We start from the raw sequence: 24,935 nt of genomic DNA on the forward strand, positions 1-24,935 counted from the left end.
TCTTTGAAAACTGATCCCTTTATCATATGTACTGCTCTCTTTCTCTGTGATAATCTTCATTGTTCTAATGTCTTTTTTCTCTGGAAATAAAATAGCTACTCTTTCTTTTGATTAGTGTTAAAATGGCATCTCCTTCTCCATTCTTAACCTGTGTCTTAATATTTACAGTTTTTCTTATTGACAATATATAGTTGGGTCTTGTTTTCTCTGTCACTTTGACAATCTCTGATTTTAATTGGAGTATTTAGACTATTCACACTGAAAGTAATTATTGATGTATTGGATTATATTATCATGTTTGTAACTTCTTTATTCATTGTATTTTTTCTTTGTCTCTTTCTCTCTTCTGCCTTCTCTAGCTTTAATTTAGCATTTTGTATGATTCCATCTTAATCTTCTATTAACATACCAATTATACTTTTAAATGTTTTTAGTAGTTGCCTAGAGATTGCAATACACATTTTATACCAATTCATCTGCAGCAAGGTATCTTATAACAGAGTGTTCTCAATTCCTTTTCCTATCCCTTGTGACACTGCTGTCATTCAATGCACTTATCCATATGCTGTAATCATCACCTGTTCCAATCTATGGTCATTGTTGCCAGACTGCCAACTTGGGTTTCCCTTTAATGTTTCTAGAATTGGATCCACTGGTTTCTAATTTTCACATCTTCGTCATTACTGTACTTCTCTGCTTTTCTGGAATTCATCCTGTTGAATTTTCCTAAAAATGGGTGTGTGCTGTTCAATATTATACATTTGATAAATAAACAAACCTACTAGAACCATACTAAATGACTTAGAGAATGTTTTGCAAGGTATTAAAGACAAATTTGATTTAGAAGACAGTTTATAATCCAGGGAAAGAAATTATATAATACTATAATATAAAATGATAAATAAAAACTCTGCAAGATATGGGTAGGTTATAGAAATAGGTAGTGGATTTATAAGCTTATGGAGAATTTAAGAAAGAATACATACAAGGTAATTAAAATGGATTATGCAAAAGGGTTGAGGACAGTGATGTGGATAGAAAGGAAGGAGAGATGTGGTTGGAAAAAACAAAAAACAGAAAGTAAGACAGTGATTACATAAACATTTTAGAGTGTATAAGTTGCATTTAAAAATCTTAAATATATGTATTGACATACACATAAAAGAAATAAAGAAAATTTTAGGAAAAACACTCAAAATGCATGTTCATAAAGTAAAACTTCTCAGCCATACGTGTCTGTAGTTGTCCTGATTCACTCTGCATTTTGAAGGGCTAGATCTGTTACTGATAAGATGTCTCAATCTATTCTTGCTATCATTCCTCCACAGGTGACCAGTTTCTTAATTCTTTCTGGTAGCTTTTAAGTTCTTCCCTTTGTTTTTAAGGTGTTGGTATTTCATAATGGTATGCCTTGGTTTGGTTCTTTTATAATTCGCTTTTGTAAGTCCTATAAAAAATTCATGTCTTTCTACTCCATGGTATATATCTCCTTAAATAATTCTCTTTATATGGTCCTCCTTCTTCTGCATTTCCTTGCATATCTCTCTTTTTTTAACAATGAAGTCAGGATTCAGTTCAAATATTCTACCTTTTTCCTTGCATAAATGTAGACTGCATGCAGGACCAAATTAAATTCTTCTAATCTTTTTTTTTAAATTGAAGTGTAGTCAATTTACAACGTTGTACCAGTTTCTGGTGTACAGCATAGTGATTCAGTTATACATACATGTATATGTTCCTTTCCATATTTTTTCAGTCTAGGTTATCATAAGATATTGAATATAGTTCCCTGTGGTATACAGTATGACCTGTTGTCTATTTCATATGTAGTAGTCAGTATCTGCAAATCCTGAACTCCCAGTCTATCCCTCCCCACTCCCTTTCCCCCTGGTAACTGTTTTCTACATCTGTGAGTCTGTTTCTGTTTTGTAAATAAGTTCATTTGTGTGATTTTTTTTTTAGATTCCACATATAAGAGATACCATATGGTATTTTTCTTTCTCTTTCTGGCTCACTTTACTTAGTATAATAATCTCTAGATCCATCCATGTTGCTGCAGATGGCATTATTTCATTTTTTGTGGCTAAGTAGTACAATTCCATTGTATTATATAGACACCACATCTTCTTTATCCACTCAGCTATCAATGAGCATTTAGGTTGCTTCCATGTCTTGACTATTGTAAATAGTGCTGCTGTGAACATTGGGGTGCAAGTATCTTTCCAAATTAGTTTCCTTCAGATACATTCCCAGGAGTTGTATTGTTGGATCATATGGTAAGTCTGTTTTTAGTTTTTTAAGGAATCTCCATACTGTTCTCCACAGTGGCTGTGCTAGACTACATTCCCACTAAATGTAGGAGGGTCCCCTTTTCTCCACACCCTCTCCAGCAGTTATCATTTGTGAACTTTTTAATGATGACCATTCTAACTGGTGTGAGATGAAACTTCATTGTAGTTTTGATTTGCATTTCTCTGATAATTAGTGATACTGAGCAGTTTTTCATGTGCCTATTGGCCATCTGTATGTCTTCACTGGAGAAATGTCTGTTTATGTCTTCTACCCATTTTCTGATTGAGTTGTTTGTCTGTTTATTATTGAGTTATATGAGCTGTTTGAATACTCTGGAAATTAAACCCTTGTCAGTTGCATTGTTTGCAAATATTTTCTCCCATTCCATATGTTGGCTTTCCTTCCACATTTTTCTTGACTCTAATTAGGTTGCTGTTAGACCCCTAAATTAATCTTACCCTCCCATATATTCTTTCAGATTTATTCTTTTTTTATTCTTTTAATCTCTTTACTTAATTTTCTGGGACATTTCTCCAACTTTATTTTACAACCATTTTAGTAAATCTTAGTACATTTCCAAAAATCAATTTCAAAAATATCTAAGACTACTATCTCTTTCTCTATTAGTTCTTTTTTGTAATCGGGGGGTGTGATGTGTATTCTCAAATCTCTCTGAAAATATTAGTGGTTTTGGAAGTTGCTCCTATTTCCTGTAATGTCTGTTTCTCCTGGGGTAACTTTTCTCTCTCTCTCTCTCTCTTTTTTTTTTTTTTTTTTTTTTTTTTGTTACTGGAGCATTTTCTGAAAATTTCCTTCTGACCTGTGATTATCTGCTTCCACTTAGAAGAGGCTTTGGAAATCAATCAATGTGACTGACCAATTAAAGAATAAAGAAGGAAAACCGTATGAATAGTTCGATAGATGCATTTGATAATATTCAACATCTGTCCATGATAAAACTCTCAGGAAACTGGGAATAAACAGAAACTTCCTCAGTTGTATGTGTACGTGTGACACTTATACATACATGTATGACATTATACTTAATGATGATACTGAAAGCCTTTTCTCCAAGATTGGAAACAAGGCAAGGGATTCCATTCTCACCATTTCTCCTTAACATTGTATTTAAACTCCTGAATTAAACAAAACACTTCTTTCCATACTATACACAAACTCCTACCCGTCAATAAGTAATAAAAGACAGTCCAATAATATAAATGGGGCAAAGACTTGAAAAGACATTTCACAAAGGAAAATTATAAATTGGCCATAAGCATACGAAAATATGCTCAGTATCACTAGTCATTAAAGAAATACGAATTAAAACTATGTGAGATACCACATTATACACTTATAGACTAAAATGGCTAAAATTAGAAAGACTGCTTCTAATAGATTTTGAAGTGTAGTTTGACAGATTCTAAAACCATTGAACATATTCCTACACAATGACCCAGCAATTCCATTCCTAGTTATTTACTCGAGAGAAATTAAAACATCTTGCCACACACAAAAAATAGCCTGTACAATAACAAGCTTTATTAAAACTAGTCCCAGGCTAGCATCTACCCAAATGCCCATTAACAGGAAAATTAATGAACAAATTGTGGTAAGTCCACACAATGGAATATCTTCAACAATAAAAAAGAACAAACTTCTGTTCATCCAACAACATAGATGATGAACAAAGAATTCAGATACAAAGCACACATGATGTATTATTTTCATGTATCTGAAATCCAGGAACAAGCAAAATTAACATATGGTGACGGAAAGGACAGCAGTGTTTCCCTCTGAGAGGCTGCCTGGGTACAAATGGTCAGGATGCACTTGAGAGATAGAGGGTGTGCTGTTCTGTTTTTCATTTATAAAATAACATGTCAATTTTCAGCACCACGTCTCCCTTGTGATCTACAGTGCCTCTCCACGGTTCTGCAGGGCACACTGGTTGCTTTCTTGCCCTCTAGGGATATCCTCCACCTACTATAGTAATTAGTGATCCTCTGAGCACTTTTTGTTTTATAGATTTTGGTAGATACCTCTCATCTGCTCGTTGGCCCCTGCCATTCTCCTTGTCATTGTGAATCCAGTACCTTAATTAGCATTTTAGGTGGGGATGAGGTTAATAAAAGAGAAGACAAATGCTTCTCTTTAATCTGCTATATTTAACCAGAACCCTCCCCCCCCCCTTTTTTTTACAGGAATTTGACACAATAATGTGACATTTATTATTATTCCCAAATGCATTTTGGGTACTGAGAAATGGCAATAATTCTCTTCTGGTTTGACAAAGAAAGCTAATGTCTTCATGACTTGTATGAATACAGAATGTCGATTAAAACATTATCAGAGCAATAAAACAATCAACTAAGAACCAGAATTACAGGCTTAGGTTTAAAATTACTATCACAGAAAATAGCAGCAATTTCTGAAATTCAGATGTGTAGAAAGATTCTCTGCATAAAATAGCACAGAAAGATTTCTATTAACACAAAGCAGAAGTCCCTAGAGAATGTTGATAATCTTGCAGAAATTTCAATTTATTCATATCGTATCATTATTAACCACATCTTATCATTTATGAACTCATTTTATAATACAAGACAGTGTTCCTCTTAACATCCATAGGTCAGAAGAGGGGACACCTTGTTTTATTTTCTCTTAGTTGTTAATTAAGAAGCATTTTCAAGATTAGATTTTTTTTATTCCATTGTTTTCATTCCTCTGTTTATTCCATCTTGATTATCCACACATTTTAAATTTTTATAATTAAAAAAATACCAGATAAGGTATACCAGATAAAGAAAGGGGATAGGGAGGGTTAAATTGGGAGCTCAGGATTCATAGATTCTGACTACTATACAAAAATAGATTAAACAACAAGGTCTGCTGTACAGCACAGGGAACTATATTCAATACCTTGTAATGGCCTATAATGAAAAAGAATATGAAAAAGAATATATATGTGTATAAATGAATCACTGTGCTGTACACCAGAAATTAACACATTGTAAATCAACTATACTTCAATTAAAAAATTAAAAAATAAAAACTTTGCCCTTAAAAAAAGGTAAGGGAACATATCTTCAGAATGGCTTTGATCGAGACAGACTAAAATGGACTTTTTCAGTCCTGTGCTTCAGTCTTTCTTAACTCCACACTTTCTTCAATTATATCTTTGTTGCTTCAATTCCAATTATCCTGGTCTCTACTGAAACCACTTACTTTATATATGTTGGTTCTTCATAGCCTGTCCTTTATATATATAATGTGACGGCCTCCGCAAGCATCCCAGAATCCTAATGAGCATTTTGACATGATATTCTTCCTCCCTAGGATGTCCAGAGAAAATCAGAACATAGATGACAAGCTTATCTACGAGACAGTATTCAATCACTTCAAAAGACATAAAGTGGAGATATCAAGGGCAATAAAAAAGGCATTTCCTTTCCTTGAGGTACTTCGTGACCGTGAACTTATCACCAATAAAATGTATCAAGTAAGTGAGGTTTATTACGTCACAGTCTGGTAAACCAGTTCCAAACCAAGTTATGGGCACAACTCATTAACTAAGGAGTCACCTGTGAGTAGAAGACCTTTTCAAGTGTTGTTGCAAATGTTCAAGTATTGTTGTAAAGTAGAAGGGGAGATGGGGGCGGGGAGAAGCAGGCATCATTGGAGACAGTCCTGCTAACTGAAGAGATGGTGCTGATGGCGACCACTGGCAGCACGGAGATAGGCTGGATCTGAAGCAAGTGTGCTCCGCAGATGCATAATTCCCTGCAGGGACGCATACAATATAGCATAAACTAAGAATTAAAAGCAATTTTAATGAATTGATGAATAATTTAAGTGAGATGATTCCATGAAATAATAATCAACACAGCATTTCTTTTCAGTGAAAATCGGTTTAAATTGTTAGATCTGAGGACATTAAACCCCACAGGGAACTGATACGTTATTAGGACAGATTTAGGAGTAGATGCTTGTTATTCTTTCTCCAGTAGTTTTCAGGGGGGTTTTATTTGTTTGTTTGTTTGTTTGTTTATGCTATTTCTGGAGTCTTGGAATTTGGGTTAATTTCAGCCACAGGTGTTGCTGGAGAGACAGAGATGTAAGTCTTCTCCTTGTCCTATGAATATGCTTTCTCAATAGCCAAGTTCATGAAAAGGGAGAAATGTCACCTGCCTTCCTTGAGCCCTTCCAGGCCAAGTCAGTCTTGGTAAAGAGGCTGTCCAGTCAACAGAACAGCTGCTCATCACCTGCTAAGTCTATTCCTAAAACATTTGACCAGGCTTTTAGAGGGCTGCACATTAATTAACTTTGAATCTACTTTTATTCTTCAAAATTGCTTCTTCTTAAATCTCATTAATATGAGAGTGAGGAGATTGGATTCACAAATGAATGCTTTTAAAGGGGGAAGGATTTACTTGTTTCACATAGTAGCCCTACAAATATGGAAATTCTAAACCTTTACATGAGGAGATACCTATATAGGGAAAATGGAGTACATTAACCACGAAGTCTATTTCTAGGGCCCTTCTGTAACTTGAAAGTTTGCATTTATATTTTCTGCATTCAATATTTTTTAAGGACTGTCAAGATTCTTGTAGAAACCTGGTCCCTGTACCAAAAGTGGTGTACCATGTTCTCGATGAACTGCAGAGCACATTTGACGTAACACTTCTGGAAGCACTGTTCAGCGAGGTCAACATGCAGGAATATCCTGATTTAAGTTACATTTATAAAAGCTTCGAAAAAGGTAATTGGCTTTATTATCTACCTTTTGATGTCCAGGGCCAGTTTTTTCCAGCAAGCATGTATTGAGCTCCTACCACATAGCACACATGGTGCTGGGAAGTGGGGATATAACAGTTAACAAAACACACATAACCATGACCCTTCTCAAAGCTTATGGCACAGTACCCACCTGGAGATCTGCTTAATTAGGCATTCAAGACTCAAGGGACAACAGAGCCACCATGGCATCCAATTTAGACAGAAAAACAAATGACAGAAAGCCCAGCATCCCAACAGGGCAGCATCAGTTGCTCCTCTTTTGTGAGATCCCTTGCAGTAGTCTTAACTTTCAGGGACCCCTAGAGGGACAAGCTGAGTTACAAGAATCACCACATTGAAGGAAGACCCAAGTATAGTCCATCGGTATTCCCTCCCAGCCCACATGCAATTTACCAGTCACAGGTCATTTTTAGCCCTAATCCCAGGGTTGGCCTAGTAACACAGAAGAAAGGCCACTTTCATCAAATTTCCAGAATAATGACCAAGAAAATTAATCCAATATCAAATTTGCCCTTAAAGGAAAAATGGTTTTATTAACATGTTCTCCACAAGGGATGAAACATTACTCAAATAATCACAAAAGACATTGTCTTCCAGGGACTATTTTTGTTGCTGTATTAAACTAAATCTTTGATTCATGATTTTTTCCTGGGAAGGCATAATTTATACTTTTTAAACGATACATAGTTGAGAAATGTGTAGAGATATATATATATATACACACACACACACACACACACGTACAAATATGTATATAAACTTGTTTAGAAAATATTTTATTCCAACACAATTTGGTGTCAATGAAGTTCTCCAAATAAGAGATAGAGACATCACCAGAGAAATGCTCACGTGTCCCGAGGCGGGGCGGGTGCTATGGGATTATGGCCTAGAGTGTGAAAGGCTCTAGTTTGTCTTCAAAACAAGGGCAAATTCATTTCCCTCAATCAAAGTGTGAGAAGCAGACGGTGGAGCTGATTCAAGAGAGATGCATCTGAGCAAGATTTTGGAAAGTCTAGCATATAAAATAAGCTATTTGAATTACTAGGTAAAAAGAGACACTAATGGGTTTATAAGCAAGGAAAAACATTTAAAAGGAGATATAAAGCACGTGGCTTGTTGATTTGTGTCAATGGTAATGTTTTCTAATTAGAACAAAGTAATTTCTACAGCAAATCATTCAAGTCAAAACAGATACATAGGAAGTCTAACACTCAGTCACAAATTTCAAGCCAGTATTATATTTGTAACCAGTATGTCCCCAGGTCATGGGGACAAAGGGAATGGCAGTTACCTTTCCTGGCCACATCTCAGGGGCTGTGGTCGTCTCCACAGGCTGCAGGGGATCCCCTTCCCAGATCCAGTGTCAACATCACATATGTTAGTTTCCAGGCTTACTCATGCTGGGGTGACCCAAGTCTATACTTGCTGCCACCCACCTGCCCCTGGGAGGGGGGGTGGTCTCTGCTGCTGTCCAAGGAAGCTGCAGGTCAGAGACCAAAGCAGAAAGGCTGGGGACTGTGGCCAGGATGTGACAGGTCTCATAGTGCCTGGTCCCGACCTCCATCTCATGTGCTGAAGCCCCCCACCCCCATCAGAACACCTGCGCACGGGCCTCCTTCATATTTTCTGGACTTTGGGCCCTGTGTTCTCCTTGTACCTTCCACTTGATTTTGCTGGGATTTGAAACCGTGTGCTGGGGAAGACAAAGCCCCTGTGGCTCCCAAAGTCCTGTCCATCTCACCCCCTAGTAGGCATTGTCTTAAGAGGTACTCCTGCCATCAGCACCCGGGCCCCACCACCTCCCAGTGTCTCCTTCCCAGACTCTCAGCAGGGACCCATTCCCCAGGCTTCCTGGTTCATTTCCTTCCTCCTACATTTGTGAGTTACCTACATACAGGGGCCCTGGGCTGGTGTCCTGGCCTCCCCTCCTTGGAGGTCTCCCAGGTCCTGGTCCAGGAGTCGTGGGGACATCCTGCACTCCCTCTTGCAGCTTCAGAGTCCTGTGTGGGATCTGGACCCCTATGGGAGCTCTGTCCCCCCACCTCTTGTTTTTCTCTTCCAGAGCTGCTCATCCTCCCCAACACAATTAAGCCCAGCCTTTCTCTTGTCTAGTCTTGTCTTTAAAGCTCTTGGACTTCCTCTTTTTATACACACAGATCTCCCTGGGATCCAGCCCTTCTCTAGAGGAAATCTTTGTTTTTTCCTTATAGTTTGAACAGTTCAGTAAATACACTTCACTTTCATTTTTCATTTTGACATATATTTTCCCAGCCATGTGAAGTTTATTTTATATGACCAACAGGCTCAGGGTGTTTCCATGACTCCTTTATTCTTGCATTCGAGTGGCTCCCTTCTGTGTGGGGAACATAACAGCTCCCTTGTTGGGGTTTCTCTTTCTGTTCGAGGATGATGGGGGAACATTACCATGAAGACTGGGACCCACTGAGCTCTGAGTGGACCTGAGAGCTGGAAATTCCTAAATGTGTAATTTTGAGATGATGTCCTGGGTCCCTGGTGGAGATTTCTAAATGTCCTCTTCTCTCTCTCCTTCAGTGATTCAAGAGAAACTTAATTGTGAAGAAAGAGACCAAGAAGAGAGGCAGGAGAGGCCTAATATCCAACTGAGACTTGAGCAAGGTGATTGAGACCAAGTACAAACCGATTCTCATCTGCTGTGAGGAAAAGGAGAATGGGAGGTGGGGCCCTCGTTCTGAACAAAGATTGAGAATCAGGGAAGAAATGTTGAAGGGCCATGGAGAAGACAGGGAGGGGTGTTTGTATCCTGGAGGACTAGCTGTGACAAGAGACTGTTGGCCCCATACCAAGACACAGCAAGAGGAACCTAGGGTGTCAGTAACCAGGTTTAAATAGAATGACGACCTGGAAGTAATTGTGATTTAGAAAGATCCCTGTAGGAGATCAGTGTGAAGGTGTGAAGGCCAAGGACTATGGGCCCAAAGTCAACATCGAAGAGGAGATGCTTGATGATGGCAGAAGAAGGGACTGATTTAAATGTGGGGGATGTTGTTCAAGAGTAGGAATATTCAAGGAGAAAAGCAGTCATATAGATGCAGAGGTGAGGAAGCAGTAGAGACGTGGAGAAGAGGATGTGGGTACTTTGAGAAAGAAAGGAAGAAAAAGAAGAAATGAAGGAGGAGAGTGGGTAAGGGACACAATCAAAACAGCCAAGTTATTAACGGCTCACCTAATTGGACGTGTATTCCGGCAGTTGTGGGTTTAGTGCCATTGGACAGTATTATCACTTACGTGTCCATTTTACCGATAAGGAAGCTGAAATCTATAGAGACCGGGTATGCAGTTGGCCTGGAGGCCAAACAAGTAAGGATGAACCAGGCATTTTAAACCTAGAGCCTGTGTTTGCAGCCCTGGATACTACCTGGTAACCCAGTAGGAAAGACAGAAACATGAAACAAAAATAAGGAAATATATGCAGAGAGAAAGAGACAGAGAAAAGAATGCCAAGAGCTGAAGGAAGTGGAGGAGAATCAGGCACTAAATCCTCATGGAAAGCCAACAACAGAAATTAAAGATGAATACAGGGAGAGGGTGGAGGAAGAAGGGTGGGGAAGAGTCATCAGGGCTTTGCAGGAGCTAAGATAAGGCTGCCAGTCAGAGGCAGCTCTGGGGACAAAGGCAGATTCACTGTTTGTGGGAGTCAAGAGAAACCTTCACTAGTTACTGAATGGCTCGTGGAGGACATGCAGCGAGATGGCCAGGCCGAGGTGCTCTCAGCCAGGGATGCAGCTGACCCGAGTCTTCCACTCTGGGGGCTGAGGTCTGACTGCGAGCATTGGATGAGATCCACCAGGTCCAGATGGTCTCTGTATTGATATCATCAGGGGGTCTTAAGCTTCTTGTTTATAAAAAAGAGATTAGGGGAGGATGGCACAGTCCATACTTCAATTTCTGAAATAGATTTCTACTTTCTTCCCCCTAGGATCTGGTGAAAGCTCATATCAAAGTCTGATTTGGTCATGCAGAGAGTCCTCATCTTATGATGGTCTGTTCCCATTGACTCTATTCTGTGATCCTTTGCTATTTGTGTCCCATTCTGGAATGTGCTAGGGGGTGGGGGAGCTACTTCTTTGTATAAAAAAAACTCAATCTTTGTATCTGCGGTTTTTCCAAGAGTTTAGATAAGAGTCTTAGTGCTATGAATTGCCTGCGACGGTCACTCCTTCTGTACTCCTTAAATGCACTTGCTGCTAATTCCTGAAGGGCTTGGACATTTTGCCCGTATACCTGGCTTCACAGTTTTCTTCTCTGTCTTGCTTGATTTGGCCTCAACCATGGTGCTCTGACTCATGTCCAACAGTGGCCAGTGCTGCAGGGAGAGTGGCAGGGGAATACAGGTGATGAGCATTCCTGGGGGGTGGGGGTACCTCCCCCATTGTGTCCTTCACGCAGGATCATGGACACTATTTGCCTCCCATGCAAACCCTCTCCCAACATCCCTGAGGCAGAGACCAGGAGCTGCCCTCCAAACACCAGACAGGCCTCCAAAAAACAAACCCTTTTGGTAATGTAGCAACCAATAACCACTTTTTAAAACTCTTGATGCATAACAGTCCCTTAAACCTCCCTTAATGCATAACACTCTTAATAATGTTATTATTTAAATATTATTAATTTAAAACATTAATCATAATGATTTTTTTTTCTGATCATGGTATCTCATACAGTGATGCAGCCAACAGCTCATTTAATCTTCCTCAAACCCTGAAAATGAGGTATAGATGATCCCTGTTTTTCAGAATAGAATGAGTCAGTTTAGAGAGTTTGGTTATTTGTACAAGTTCACCCAACTGAGACTTGGGATTGAATTCTGCTGGGGTTAGTGTCAGAGCAGGAATTCTGATGCCCATGGCCTGGCTTCATATTCTGCACTGTTATCCTGGGGAAGTGACTTCCCCTCTTGGTCCCTTGGTTTCATCATCTATAAAATGGGCATAATAATAGTACCTACTTCAGAGGATGGTGGATTTTAAATAGGTCATATCACGTAAAGCATTCACAGTTGTGCCTGGGTCTTCATCAGCGTTCCATGCATTCGTTATTATTACTACATTTAATTATCATTGTTTGTATCCGGTGCCACAGTCTAAGCTTTTAGTCATTGCAGTAAACTTTGGGATTTTCTTCTGTCACAGATGTCTGTTGGATTTACTGATTCCCTAGTCTGGAATAGCTGTGATAAAAGCAATACCAACTTCTGGCCCAGGAAGTTAAATTAAGGGCTACATTTTCCACATACTTACAGCACACCATTCTATAATAAGTTTTATGTCTTGAGGTGAAGGGTATAGCCCAGTGGTAGAGTGTGTGCTTAGCATGCACGAGGTCCTGGTTTCAATCCCCAGTACCTCCATTAGATAGATAGATAGATAGATAGATAGATAGATAGATAGATAGATAGATAGATAAATCTAATTACGTCTCCCCCCCCCAAATTTTCTTTTAAAATAAATTTTATGTCTTTCTTCCATGACTCTCCTTAGGAAGTGAGTAACATAGAGTCTCAGGGAACTTCCCACACTGTGAAAGTTTCTTACGTAGCTTCCAGTTGGGATGTGTTATTTAAGAAAGGTTGTTCTAAATTAGTAATACATTTTTATAAAACAAAAAGTTTTCAGAGTGGTTTTTGAAAACACAGTTATACTTTTAACAAATCACATTTATTCAAAAAGTTAACATTTAAAAATACCCCTCAAAATGCATGAATACATATTAGCCATTCATCTATTGGTACTGCTGATGAGAACAGGAAGGGGTGAGGGGATGGAATTGTGACTAGCAATGGGCAGAAGAGAAGGGATTCTCTGTGTGTGTGTGTGTGTGTGTGTGTGTGTGTGTGTGAAGGGTGTAAAGGGAGGAGGCAATGAAATACTTTAAAGCTCACAGTGTGATCTGGGGGCAACCCTGCCAGAAAATGAAACCCAGAGCATCTCAGTGATAGGGAAAAATTAATATTAACAGAGAAACTTCCACTTACAAGTCAAATGATGCACACCAACCATCAATAAGTGTGTCCAAGAGTCCGACCCAGCAAGGACAGCAGGTTGTGACATACACAGGCAAGGGAAGAACTCTGTCTCATGCCCACCAGCCCAAGGGGAGGCTCCGAGGTGCTGAAGATGTGGCACAAAACATACACCAGAGCCCACATTCTGTATTAAAACCTGGAGAAAGAATTTTAAAATCGTGCTTTATATAAATAACTTTGTTTAGAAAAATAGCAATAAATGAAAAAAATTGAAACTGCACTGAAAATATACTTATGTACTCATACATTATTGAGGCTAGTGGGAACAGAGTGGGATGGGTCGATGGAATCCATAATGAGCAGAGGAGGTTTGCCATAAGGGAACTGAGTGTGTGCTGGTCCAGGGTGGTTGTCCAGAGATTCATTCCTTACCCTCCTCTGCTCTGCTCTGCCCTCTATCTCCAGCCACTGGCCTCTGCAGACTTGCTTTCAGGCTTCTTTGCTGCTGGCTCCCTGCTGGATTCCTAACGTGGGAGACATTAACAAGAGAGTGAGGGTAAGGGAGAAGCCAGGTATTTCCCCATCACCACTTCCAGCAGCAATTCTGGCAGTAGCAGCATCCCAGGCATGGCTCCACCGTCCACCAAGCAGGTCAGCCATGGTCCAGCTTTTAGCTACCCAGAGCCCCAGTCTCTGGGCTCACTCTCAGTCCCTCCCATAGCTTTCTGGTGATTATTCTTTAGGTTGCCCCATTGTCCCATTTGAATTTCTCTGCTCTCCCATCAACTGTGTAACTAGTCTCCTGGATTAAATTCCCTATGCTTTAAAAGCTTAGAGTGATTTGTATTTTCCTATTGGACCCTGACTGTCACAAGAGGTAAATAAATTATCTGTGAATCACTACGTGGTTTAGGTACAACTCCATCTGAAAATAGATTCTTGGAGCACCTCCGTGGAACAGCACAGATAAATGCAAAGAGGAAAGATACAACCAGCGACCAAAATGATGCACTAGAAAGCCAGCAAGCAAATGAACAATGTGCCCAGGAGTCTGAACCAGCAGGTAAGACTGGCTGGGTTTGATGAGTGTGGAGGGGCCAAGAGGTCCTGACTGGTAATAGGGAATAAAGTAATGCACAGCTCAAGGAGACATCTATTAACAAAGCATGGGGAAATCACACAGACACACAGAGGACAGGAATGGTGCCTGATACGTTGAAGGGAGAGAACTGGAGGAAGAAAGGGAGAACGGAAAAACTGAGACAGAAGGCGAAGAGTTGCAGAGCCTCATCGGGGAAGAGAGACAGAAATAAAAGCCAGAAGAAGTCAGGGGGAGACTGGCTCCAGAATCAATGAGGCATTACGCTTTCATAGGGTGAAGGTGGCAATATATGCAGAGAGACTATAAGTAGAGACATAAGGAGAAGAGAGAAGTCAAGTGACATGCAAGAAAATGGAAATGGGGCAAAGCAAGTCTCTGTTGGATGTCAGCTGTGATCTTTTTTTATCCTCAGAGTCTTATGAACAAGTACCTGTCCAATCAAATAATGGAGATGCAGGAAAGGAGACGCCCAGCTCATTGGCCTGTGATGAAGAAAGTAATTATTACTTACCTTACCAGTTTTCTAATTACACCTTTATCTATGGGAGCAAAAGCTTTCCTTTGCTCTCCCATACTAACATCTTTCCTATCCTAACACCATCCAAGACATAGAGCCTTGTACACAACCTCTGACTGATTTTAGCAGGTATAAAATGCAAGGGAGAAGTAAGGATGAGCTCATTAATGAAGGGCATATCCCTGGGAAGAAAATGCAAAGAGGGAGAATAGGAAAAGCTGTGCTGGAGAGCACCAAATTGTAAAGTACAAGAGTGAGATAGATTTTAGACAAACTGACATAGAATCAAAACAGTGCCTTGTTGTGGAGTTGTTGAGAAATAAGTTGCAACTTCTTTTTCAGCAGTTATAATGGAAACCTGGAAAGCATGCAAGATGCTGCAGGTCAGATTTGCAAGTAAGGAAGCCCAGAGGAAAGACCCTTTAGAAAGGAAGTGGCAGGTGGAGGGACGTGGTGTGGTGGACAATGGCACAGGGGGAGAATTCTGGTGATGATTGGAATGCTTGAGATGAGGAAACTACTTAGAAAGACAAAATTAATATATTGGACATATACACAGGTCATATTAATCATTAAGAAATAGGAACAGACTAGAAAAAAGTAGGAAACATAGCAGAGAATGGATATATCGCAAAAGCAGGTAGGGCACAGCAGGGCCAGGTCTAGGGTGAGGCAGGGCGACCCTGGGGCACATATAAGGAGAATCTCACTCTTGGCACCTTCTTGTGCCCTGGGCATCTCCTTTGCCTCCCCCTAATCCCTGCTGGGCCCTGGGGACAGTGGTTAAAAAAAAATGTAGAGGAAAAGAGATGAATAGAAGAAGATACAAAGGGAAAAGAAAACCAGTAGATAGAAAAATGGGGATGAGAGAGCCACAAAGAGTAAGTTAAAGGACAATGAATGAAAAATCAGTAGAGAATGGACCAAATACAGAGAGAGAAGAGAGATATCAAGACATTATCCCATTTGGGGAGACAATCACTAGAAAGAAGGCACAGGGGTCTGTTCCTAATACCATTGAGAAGGGTGAGGTGTCAGCAGTGATCAGAATGGTCCCATAACCCCCTCAGATAAAAATACGCTTCTCGCCCGGCATCTGATGCTCTCCATGGTTTCAGTACCATCTATGGTCTGTTGAAACACACATCTCCAGCCCAGACTTGATCTCTGGATTCATTCCTCCAAGTACCTGAAGGTCTTTACTCAAAGATCTGATGGACATCTCTGTTTAGAGGTTGTATCACTTATCTACTGCTGTGTAACAAACAGTTCCAAAATTCAGTGGATTAAAACAACCATGACTTTTTTTTGTCACTTCTGTCAATTCTTTAAAATACCTGCAGCCTGCCTGGTTTTTTTTTCCATTCTCTGCATGCTCACTCTAATCCAGATCCCTACCTCTTCTCACTTCATGTAGAGGAACAGTATCCTGCTGGCCTCCTCTCTCCTATCTTGCTTCCTTCAGATTCATTCTCTGCACTTCAGAGAATGGACCTTTCATAAATTCAGACTGGTTCATGTGCTTTTCCTATTTATAACCCAGTACCTTCTTGCGGCCCTCAGCACTAATTCAGTGCTGTATAGTGTGATACTAGGCAGATACCTGCCATGCAGCTGCACAGTTCCCCATCACTGCCTCTCTCCCCCTCCCACCACATTCCTACTACACCAACTCCCTTTAGTTACTTGAATTTTCCAAGCTCTCTCAATTATACTTCTGCCTTTACATGTACTTTTGGAAAACAGTTTGGTATATTCTTCCAAAGTTGAAAATACAACATAGCCTATGATTTAGCAATTACATTCCTCAACAGATCAACAGAAATGTATATTATGTTCATCAAAACACATACAAAAGAAAGTTCATCTCCGTAATCATAACATTATTAATAGAAGTCTAAAGCTTGAATGAGCACAAATGGATACTGTATGGTTTTATTTTTAATGGATAATTTCTACAATGGAATATTATATAGGAATGAGAATAAATTACAAAATGGGTACAGATGACTATCACACACATAATGTTGAGAAAAGAAACTAAATCCACCCTCTGCCAAAAGACAGAGAGACGGAGAAAGAGAACTAGGGTGAATGATTCCATTTATACAAATTTATATAAATTTTGAACTGACAAAATCAATCATTTATGATATTGAAAGTTAAAGTGGTGATTAACTTGAGCAAGATTGATGGGGACAGTTAGTGGGGCATCACTAAGAGGTTTCTGGAGTGTTAGTAATCTGTTACTTGGCCAAAGTTATGGTTACCCAGATAAGCTTATTCTGTGGTAATTCGAAATGTATAATTTATAAATTTTTATCTATGTTATACTACAATTGTGATTTTTATTTTTGAAAGGCAAAAAAAAAATTATCAAAAAGGGTGAGAAAATAGGTAAAAAGTAAAAACAAATAAACAAAATAAAATTTCAGAGTTGAGAGAGGCACAAAGGAAGAGACAGAGTTGAAGACCAGGAAAGGAGGGGGTGGGGGTGAAGATTCCCCCTGCGGTGGAATTACAAGAAGTAGGGTTTGTTAATGCCAGTGAACAGTGCTAGCATTTTTGGGGAAACAAAAGAAAATTCTTTGTTTATTACATTTGACCCAGGAGCAAATCTACCCAATCATGGAATCCAAATCAATTCCTGTTCTGTCTGTCTGGTGGATATAAAGAAGGAAAAACCATTTTTTAACTCAGAAGTTAAATGGAAAGCCCAAGCAAGCACCAAATGTAACCAGACATCTGACATAATAGGTAAGTCTGATGGAAAGAATGTGTAACAGGAATCACAGGAATCGGGCAAGAGGCTGGGGCATGTTGTCAACATCCAGCAAGTCAGTCTAGGTGGCCTTGGACAGAAGCAGGAAGGGGAAGGAGCCACAGCCTTACACAGTGAGTTTGGTAGAACAGAGACCCCAGGAACTAGAAAAATATCAGTAGCCAGGGAAGGGATAAATTGGGAGTTTGAGATTTGCAGATACTAACTACTATACAAAAAATAGATAAACAACAAGTTTATACTATATGGTACAGCGAGCTATATCCAGTATCTTGTAGTAACCTAATGAAAAAGAATATGAAAACAAATACATGCATATGCATGACTGAAACGTTATGCTATACACCAGAAATTGACACATTGTAAACCGACTACACGTCAATAAAAAAGAATGAAAAGTTAAAAATGCAAAAAAAGAGAAACGATAGATAATGAGTATTGATGTCTGAGAGACTATTTCTAAAGCAAGAGAGGAAAGTATGAAAGGAGAAGATAAAGAAAAGGGAAAAAATTCAGAAAGCCAAGGTGTTCATGAGATGAGATGAAAGAGAAACCCATGAAGTTAAAGAAAGGTATAAAAGGATACGATCAGCAGGAACAGGCATAACTAGGGGAAATGGGCCAAGCAAAGAGGAAGGTGAAGAAGTAAAATGAGAATGAAAGAAAGAGGCAGAACCAAGTAGAGAGTCAGAGGTAGACTGAGAGGTAGATTGAAGTAGGGGGAGGAGGAGGTGGGGGAGGAAGACTGAAGATGGTGGAGGAAGAAGGGTGCCAGCAGGGTGTACGAAGCTGCCCTCTGTGTGTGAATATCTTCACTTTTATGCAGGCCCTGGAGCAACCTGCAAGTCACATACATTCTAACACAGACCACGGTGCCCTGAGTTAACTTCAGTCCTAGGTCTTCCCGTGTTCTCATTCTGGGGTTTCCTGCTGCATGGGCTCCACCCTAGTGTCCTAAGGGGTTTTGCTCTTCTGTGCAGTGATCAGCAGTGAGGACTCTGCAGAATCCAGTGATGGAGATGAGACCCCAGAAGCCTCCACATCAGCACAGAGGATTCCTGGTAAGGAACAGGGAGAGCAAGGCCTGGGCTGTAGGAATCTGAACTAGAGCTGCTGTTCCCTGAGCATCGTATTCTGAGCCCCTTCTGTACTGTGGCCAGGATATCCTGGAATCCCATTCTTCGTATTTGTTTTACTGAACTTTTGAGGGAAATGCAAAGAGATAAGACATCCATATCTCGATCTGAGAATGAGGTCTCTTAATGTATGGGTCCCATTAATCAGTATGTGTATGCCCTGTATTGATTGTACAGGAGAAATAGGCCAGCAAAGTAATGAGTGTATTTCAAACTACTAGTTGCTGTGTCTGTAGGGTGTTGGATTTATACAGTGATCTCTGTAGGGAACAGGAAGCTAAATATGGTTGCCCCTTGGACAATGCACAGGTTAAGGGCACCAATGCTCAGCGCAGTTGAAAATCAGCTTGTAAATTATAGTCATCTCTCCAGACACGCAGGTCTGTATCCACAGTTTTAACCAACCGTGGATCATTTAGTGCTATAGTATTTATTACTGAAAAAAATCTAAGTTCAAGTGGACCTGCGCAGTTCAAGCCCATATTGTTCAAGGGTGGGCTGTATTCTTTCATTGGAAGGTCGTATTGTCATCTGATCACAAACTTGAATCATGTCATAAGATACCTCACCTCGCTATCTAGTGTTAGCAGAAATAAAAACTTCTGATAATGTATTCTGAAACCCAAAGTACTGTTTTTGACAGAATTATTCAACAAGTCATGACATATATAGTGGTTTTTCAAGGGACCTTTATAATCAGTATCTTACAACAACCTTAAAGAGTAAGCAGGGTAGACATTTCTACCTTTGTTTCTAGATGAGAAACACCATCACGTAAATGTTTCAAGGTCTTCTACAAAGTCTCATGGGCAACTACAGGGAATAACAAGCCTAGTGTCCTGGGTTCTGCATTTTTTTTTAAACTGGAGCTTGAAATGATTATCAAAATGTTGTTTCCTCAATCTTATGGGTATCCTGAGTTGTCATAAGATCTGTAGCTCTTTAGGATAAATTGGTGATTTTTTTTTTTCCCTTTCTACTTTCTAGACCCAGACAATATTAGAAACATGCCTATTTAGGGAAACACACTAGGAAAAGTCCTGAGAACAAATAAAAATGTTACCTGATCTTGATGCTACAGAAGAGCAATACTTTAAATAATACAGTCAATGCAATTGCTCTCTAGATCTATCAGAATCAAGTGTAAATTGGCTTCAGTTTTAAGGGAGTCCAGTTTCCACTTTTATCTTAGTACTAGTAGAAGATTGTCCCCAAGCACATTTGTGGCTCAGACACGTGAGAAGATTATTTCTCAGCCTTGCAAATGGTTGAAGGGGGCGCCAAGTTGGCGGGGAGGACGGGTGCTCACAGTCTTGATCACAAGGTTTCCAAGGTCTCCCCACACTGGAAACAGCGATAAAGGAGGTGTGGAAAGACCATAGAAGGAATAAGAAGCAGAAGAGAGAGAAGGGTAGTAGGATGGTAAGTTTCAAACAGAGCAAAGCTGCCCCTTGCAGTTGAATTGTCTCTGCTCTGGGGGCAGAGAATGGAGCACCACTAACCTACAAGGCAGACCAGGCTAGCCAGGGTGCCGACGATGCTTTGCATGAGTTTTCAAGACTTTCCAAGTTTTCTTACTAGGGATCTTCCTGATGAATGGGTTCCTTGGTCACACACCCAGGCACCTCAAGAATCCTATTCCTTTGTGCAGTGACCAGTACTAACCTTGACTCCTTAGAATCAAGTGAGGGAAGAAAGGCCCAAGAAGCCACCTGTCACAACCCCAAGTCACTCACATAAGAAGATACGGATTGCACCCCTGGATGACAAATACTTACAGTCTAAATCCCGAGCTCTGTTTTCCTGATGAATCTTATTCTGGGCATTCTCCACATGCCTTGATTTGATTACTTCTAGGGTACCATTTTCCCCGTTTAACTTCTCTGGCCCTGTTGGGAAATGGAAAGAGGGAAGAAGGCATTATATATAAATGGTTGTTTAATTGGATGAGCCCTAGTAAAATGATACTTTTTTTTTACTACACACTATCGTATCTATTAAGCTAAAGAATGGAAATAGTGCTCTTATTCTCTAGCATGTTTTTAATTCTCTAAAGCCTAGTAAACGCGTATTCCTCTATCTGTTGTTAATGTTGTCATTAGTCCCCAGCTTAGAAAGTCCTCATGGAATACTTTGAGTTGCTATTAAATTATAGATGGAAAAAATGGCTTCACACACAAGTACTCTCAAACCCCAATTGTAGTTAAGCCATTGGCTTACACTGCAATTTCTCACAGGGTTTTTGTAAATAGCCTGCATTTTGTTCTTACAAAAACCTTGACAGGGAGATAGATAGGGTAACCAGGTTATCCCAGCTTATAGATGAGGAAACTGGAGCTGGTAATGTGTTAAGGATCTGTTACAAATTCCCATGGAGGGTAAAAGGCGGAGCTGGGCAGCAACCCAGCATCACCCCCAACATAACATCAGGCTGTAGAGTGATATTCAAAAATACCTTCGCAAATAAGGTATCTTTTTATGTTTACCACCACCTAAAGGTAAACCGGTTTTTCCTTTCTTGGTTCCTTTGTCATGCACTGAGAACTTTAAGGCACATTTTCTCCATTCTGCAGTGATTGACTCTTCAGCAGACGAGGCGACCTTCGGATCCTATAGCTCAGCACTGAGATGTGGTCCTGATGATGAGGGTAAGGTCTGCCTCCCGGGTAAGAAACAGAGTGGAAGCAGAAATACATGCAGACAAGAGAAAGAGACAGAAATGAACATCATTGTATCTTTTTTATCATTGTGTCTTTATAGTCCTAGTCCTGTCTACAATGTGAGTAATCATAAGATTTACGACTCTTTTATAGATTACTGGTTGTATTTTCCTTTCCTTCCTAGATTCTTCGGATTTTGAAAATACATTTATTTATGGAATAAGCAATAGGAAAAGACGTAAGAACAATTAAAACTCTTGATGCAACAAATGTCTTTCTTGTCTACAAAAGCTTCACTCAGTTTTTGGTTTTATTCTTTAAAATAAAACAATAAACTCGTTGGTATTTCAGATGATTCACATTATGCATTTTGAATTGGGTGAGCTGGGCTAATCGATGTCACACGTAGACCTCAAGAAGTTCAATGTCACAGTGCAATACAAGTTTATTCTTCATTCACATAAAAGGATAGAGTAGTTCCAAGGGTGGAGGGGTGCTCACTGAGGATCCAGTTGATGGAGGTTCTGACATCTTGAAAATGTTACTTCCATGATCCTCCTGGGTAAGAAACAGAGTGGAAGCAGAAATACATGCATACGAGAGGAAAGAGTAAGAAATGTGAGAAGTAGTGACCAAAGGGTGTGCCTTCCATGGCAAAATTTTGCCCCATCCCACCCTTGAAGGTAGTTCCTGTTTTGACCAACAGGTCAGATGGAACCATAGGGTGGCTTGCTAGTAGAGATATCCGCACCCTACCTACATGAGCTTCCCTTTTCCAAATTTCCTTTTAAAGAATTCCATGCTGGACTGATCCTAGGACACAGACTGAGATTGTAAAGGAATTTTATTTCTTTCTGCAGGTTTCAGCGGTGTTGACACTTCAGAATTGAGTAACAAAGAGCCTCGGGAAGCGTCTAGCTCAGTCCTAAGAAATGGGTCAGGTAAAGAAGATTAGGATGCCAAGCCTTGGCCTGCACAATGTCAAGAGTCTGAATTAAAAGCTACTGCTTCCAGATGCATTTTATTCTGAACACCTTGACTAATTTGTATCCTGTTAATCCTGGGAAGTACTTTCTGGATTTTAGATAATGGAAGGAGGCAAGAATGTATTATAAATTCATGTTTAAAGGAATGAGTCTTGCTTACTAAATGTATATAATTTTATATTCCTATTGTAGTAGAAATAATTACCAAAATGATGGTACCTTTTAAAACGCTTACTGTCATGTCTCCTAACACTAAGATCCTAGATTTCTCCAGTGATATACTGGCTGACACTAACGTCATCTGTAATTGTAAAAGCCTCAAAAGACAACTGGTCCTGCTGTGCAATTACAGACAGAAATAAAAGCTTTGTTCAGATCAGTGATTCTCAAACTTTAGTATAGTTTTTGACAGATATTCATTACATTGTAATTGGACTGTACCATGATACTTTTAAAGTCCTTTGGCAAATAAGATCTTACTTTGTCATCACAGAATCTTTAAGACTTAGGCAGGCTAACTCTTGCTTCCTCATTTTGTGATGAGGAAATGGATGTATAAATGCATAAGGGTAAAAAGGGGTGAGGATTTTATGTAACAGGCAGGAAGATAAGAGCTGAGTACATGATCAGAAGCCAAAGAGGAGATGTGAGGGGACTGGCGCATTCACAGGGGAATGTATCAATGCTTGATGCAAGAAAACTTATTTAACAACAATAGTAAATACAGATGTGTATATAAATGTATATATATTGGTGGATGTATAGCCACCAATATTGGTGTGGATATTAATATAAGACACAGAAGAGAAATCAGGGACAGAGAAGCTCTTAGAATGAAAGCGTTGGAAATAAAAGAAATGTGTTAGGCAAGGCAATGATTGAAATTTGAGGAAAAGGAGGAGGATGAGGTGTGGCTACATAGGAGACAGAGCAAACTTCTGTTGAATGTGAGGTGTAGTTGTTGGAGCAGGTGTATTTTTCCTGAGCCCATCTGAACTATGAACACAGATCAGCATGACCACATCAAAGTGTCATCATCGATAGTCTGTCATTTCCTTATTTCTTTTCAGTGTCCTGTGGAGTCAGAGGTCTTAAAATGAATAGGAGAAGAGAGTCAGAAGAGGTGCCAGCCTCTTAGCATGTGATGGAGAAGCCAATTATGATACTAATTATCAATTATCTTTCTTTTCCTGTCTGCACAGAGAAAAAGTTCTTCCTTCTCTACCTACCTGTCCCCCAAAACATTGCCGCACATGCACACACAAATACAGACGCTCATATATACAGACAGACGTATGCACAGATTTAAGCTGCTTTCGACAGGTTTGAAGGAGCCAAAAGAGGAAAAAGAACTGGGCTTCTGGATGGAGAGAGGTGACACTAAGTGGATAATGTAAGGAGAAAGAATGGAAAAGTTAGGCTGGAAAGATATCTGAGTAAGTTTCTTCGAATTAAAAGACATCTGAGTGAGTTTCAGGGTTTTCTAAGTGGACATGAAATCCAAATATCACCATATTGGGAAGTTCTGAAGAGGAAGATGGGTAACTTTCAAGTTACCTCTCAGAAGTTTACCAGAAACGTGGTAATGAAGTCCATAACAGGCCTGCGATGTAGAAAGCTCATAGGGAACTGGCAAATGTAATAGTGGCCAGTAGTGTGGTCAAGGTCAAAAGAGCAGGCAGTGGTGACAAGGAAAGTGGTAAACTGAGAGATGAAGCTAAATGTGGCACGTGAGGGAACCTCTGCGAACTTGTTGAGTGAATAGGAAAAAAAAGTCCACTTTCTGTATCCCAACATTTGGAAATTTGTCTGGAAACAATTAGTTTATTATAGTATTTATATGAGAATATTTATTTAAAGTATTTTATTAATTGAACTATATACATATATACACATAAATGTAATAAACAGTATTTCTGGAAAAGAATAGTATCACATAAAAGTAAATACAAATAGGTAAAAATGTCATCAATGAATGGATTGAAGAAGCATATAAAGAAAAAATAGAAAAACAAACATACGGACTTTTGGCAAAGAGAAAAAGGGAAAAGAGAAGAAGCAGACTAAAAGGAAGGGACAAGGACAGTGAAAAAAATAAAAAAGAGAGAGACTTCATAGGTAGCGCCATCCTGTGATGTAGGAGTCAGGGAAAGGTGGATGGTCTGAAGGGAGGGGGTGAAAATGAAAATTATTTATGAATCATCATAAGAGCAGAGCTCCAAGGACTTGAGAAGTGTTCCTGCATCATGTGCTTTTCAAAAAGTGTGCCAAGAGGCCAAGAAGCAGGGACTGAAGGAAGTCAAGCATCTCACATGATGAGTAAGGCCACCCAAGGACTTAGGGTAGAGGTGGTTCAGCAGACACCACAGAGCCTGGGGGAGCTGTGGTGGGTGATCAGGGTTCAAAGAGAACATCAAGCAGCTCACAACAGGCAGTGGCCAGTTATGGAGGGTGAGGGTCACAGGGCCAGATCTGCAAGTTGTCAGGAGTCTGAAATCAGAGCTCCCATTCCTGTTGCACTTGACTCTGAACACACTTTGACAAAGAATGAGTCCAGTCCACATCAGAATCCTGTTCTTTGCATTGTTCTCAGCATTCACTTGGCCTGATCCTTCGGGGAACTGCAAGGAAGCAAGAGATTATTATAAAGTCG

At 39.8% G+C, this 24,935-nt stretch overlaps 1 protein-coding gene across 7 annotated transcripts in view; it reads left to right on the forward strand.

Moving 5' to 3' along the window:
- Nucleotides 1–24,935, forward strand: part of SP100 (SP100 nuclear antigen) — a 71,515-nt gene that overhangs the window by 19,727 nt on the left and 26,853 nt on the right. For all 7 annotated transcript variants that reach the window (XR_010380712.1, XR_010380714.1, XR_010380713.1 and 4 more), the window contains exons 2-12: nucleotides 5,632–5,794; nucleotides 6,889–7,057; nucleotides 9,649–9,732; nucleotides 11,054–11,116; nucleotides 14,013–14,162; nucleotides 14,614–14,697; nucleotides 17,329–17,475; nucleotides 18,481–18,561; nucleotides 21,210–21,284; nucleotides 21,481–21,534; nucleotides 22,157–22,237. Coding sequence is in view for 4 of the 7 variants with exons in the window: in XM_064485252.1 (XP_064341322.1) it covers nucleotides 5,632–5,794; nucleotides 6,889–7,057; nucleotides 9,649–9,732; nucleotides 11,054–11,116; nucleotides 14,013–14,162; nucleotides 14,614–14,697; nucleotides 17,329–17,475; nucleotides 18,481–18,561; nucleotides 21,210–21,284; nucleotides 21,481–21,534; nucleotides 22,157–22,237 (1,151 nt within the window). In the remaining 3 variants the exon portion in view is untranslated. The remainder of the gene's footprint in view (nucleotides 1–5,631; nucleotides 5,795–6,888; nucleotides 7,058–9,648; nucleotides 9,733–11,053; nucleotides 11,117–14,012; nucleotides 14,163–14,613; nucleotides 14,698–17,328; nucleotides 17,476–18,480; nucleotides 18,562–21,209; nucleotides 21,285–21,480; nucleotides 21,535–22,156; nucleotides 22,238–24,935) is intronic.

This window comes from Camelus dromedarius, chromosome 4, assembly GCF_036321535.1.
Source record: "Camelus dromedarius isolate mCamDro1 chromosome 4, mCamDro1.pat, whole genome shotgun sequence".
In the NCBI taxonomy this organism is placed as follows: Eukaryota; Metazoa; Chordata; class Mammalia; order Artiodactyla; family Camelidae; genus Camelus; species Camelus dromedarius.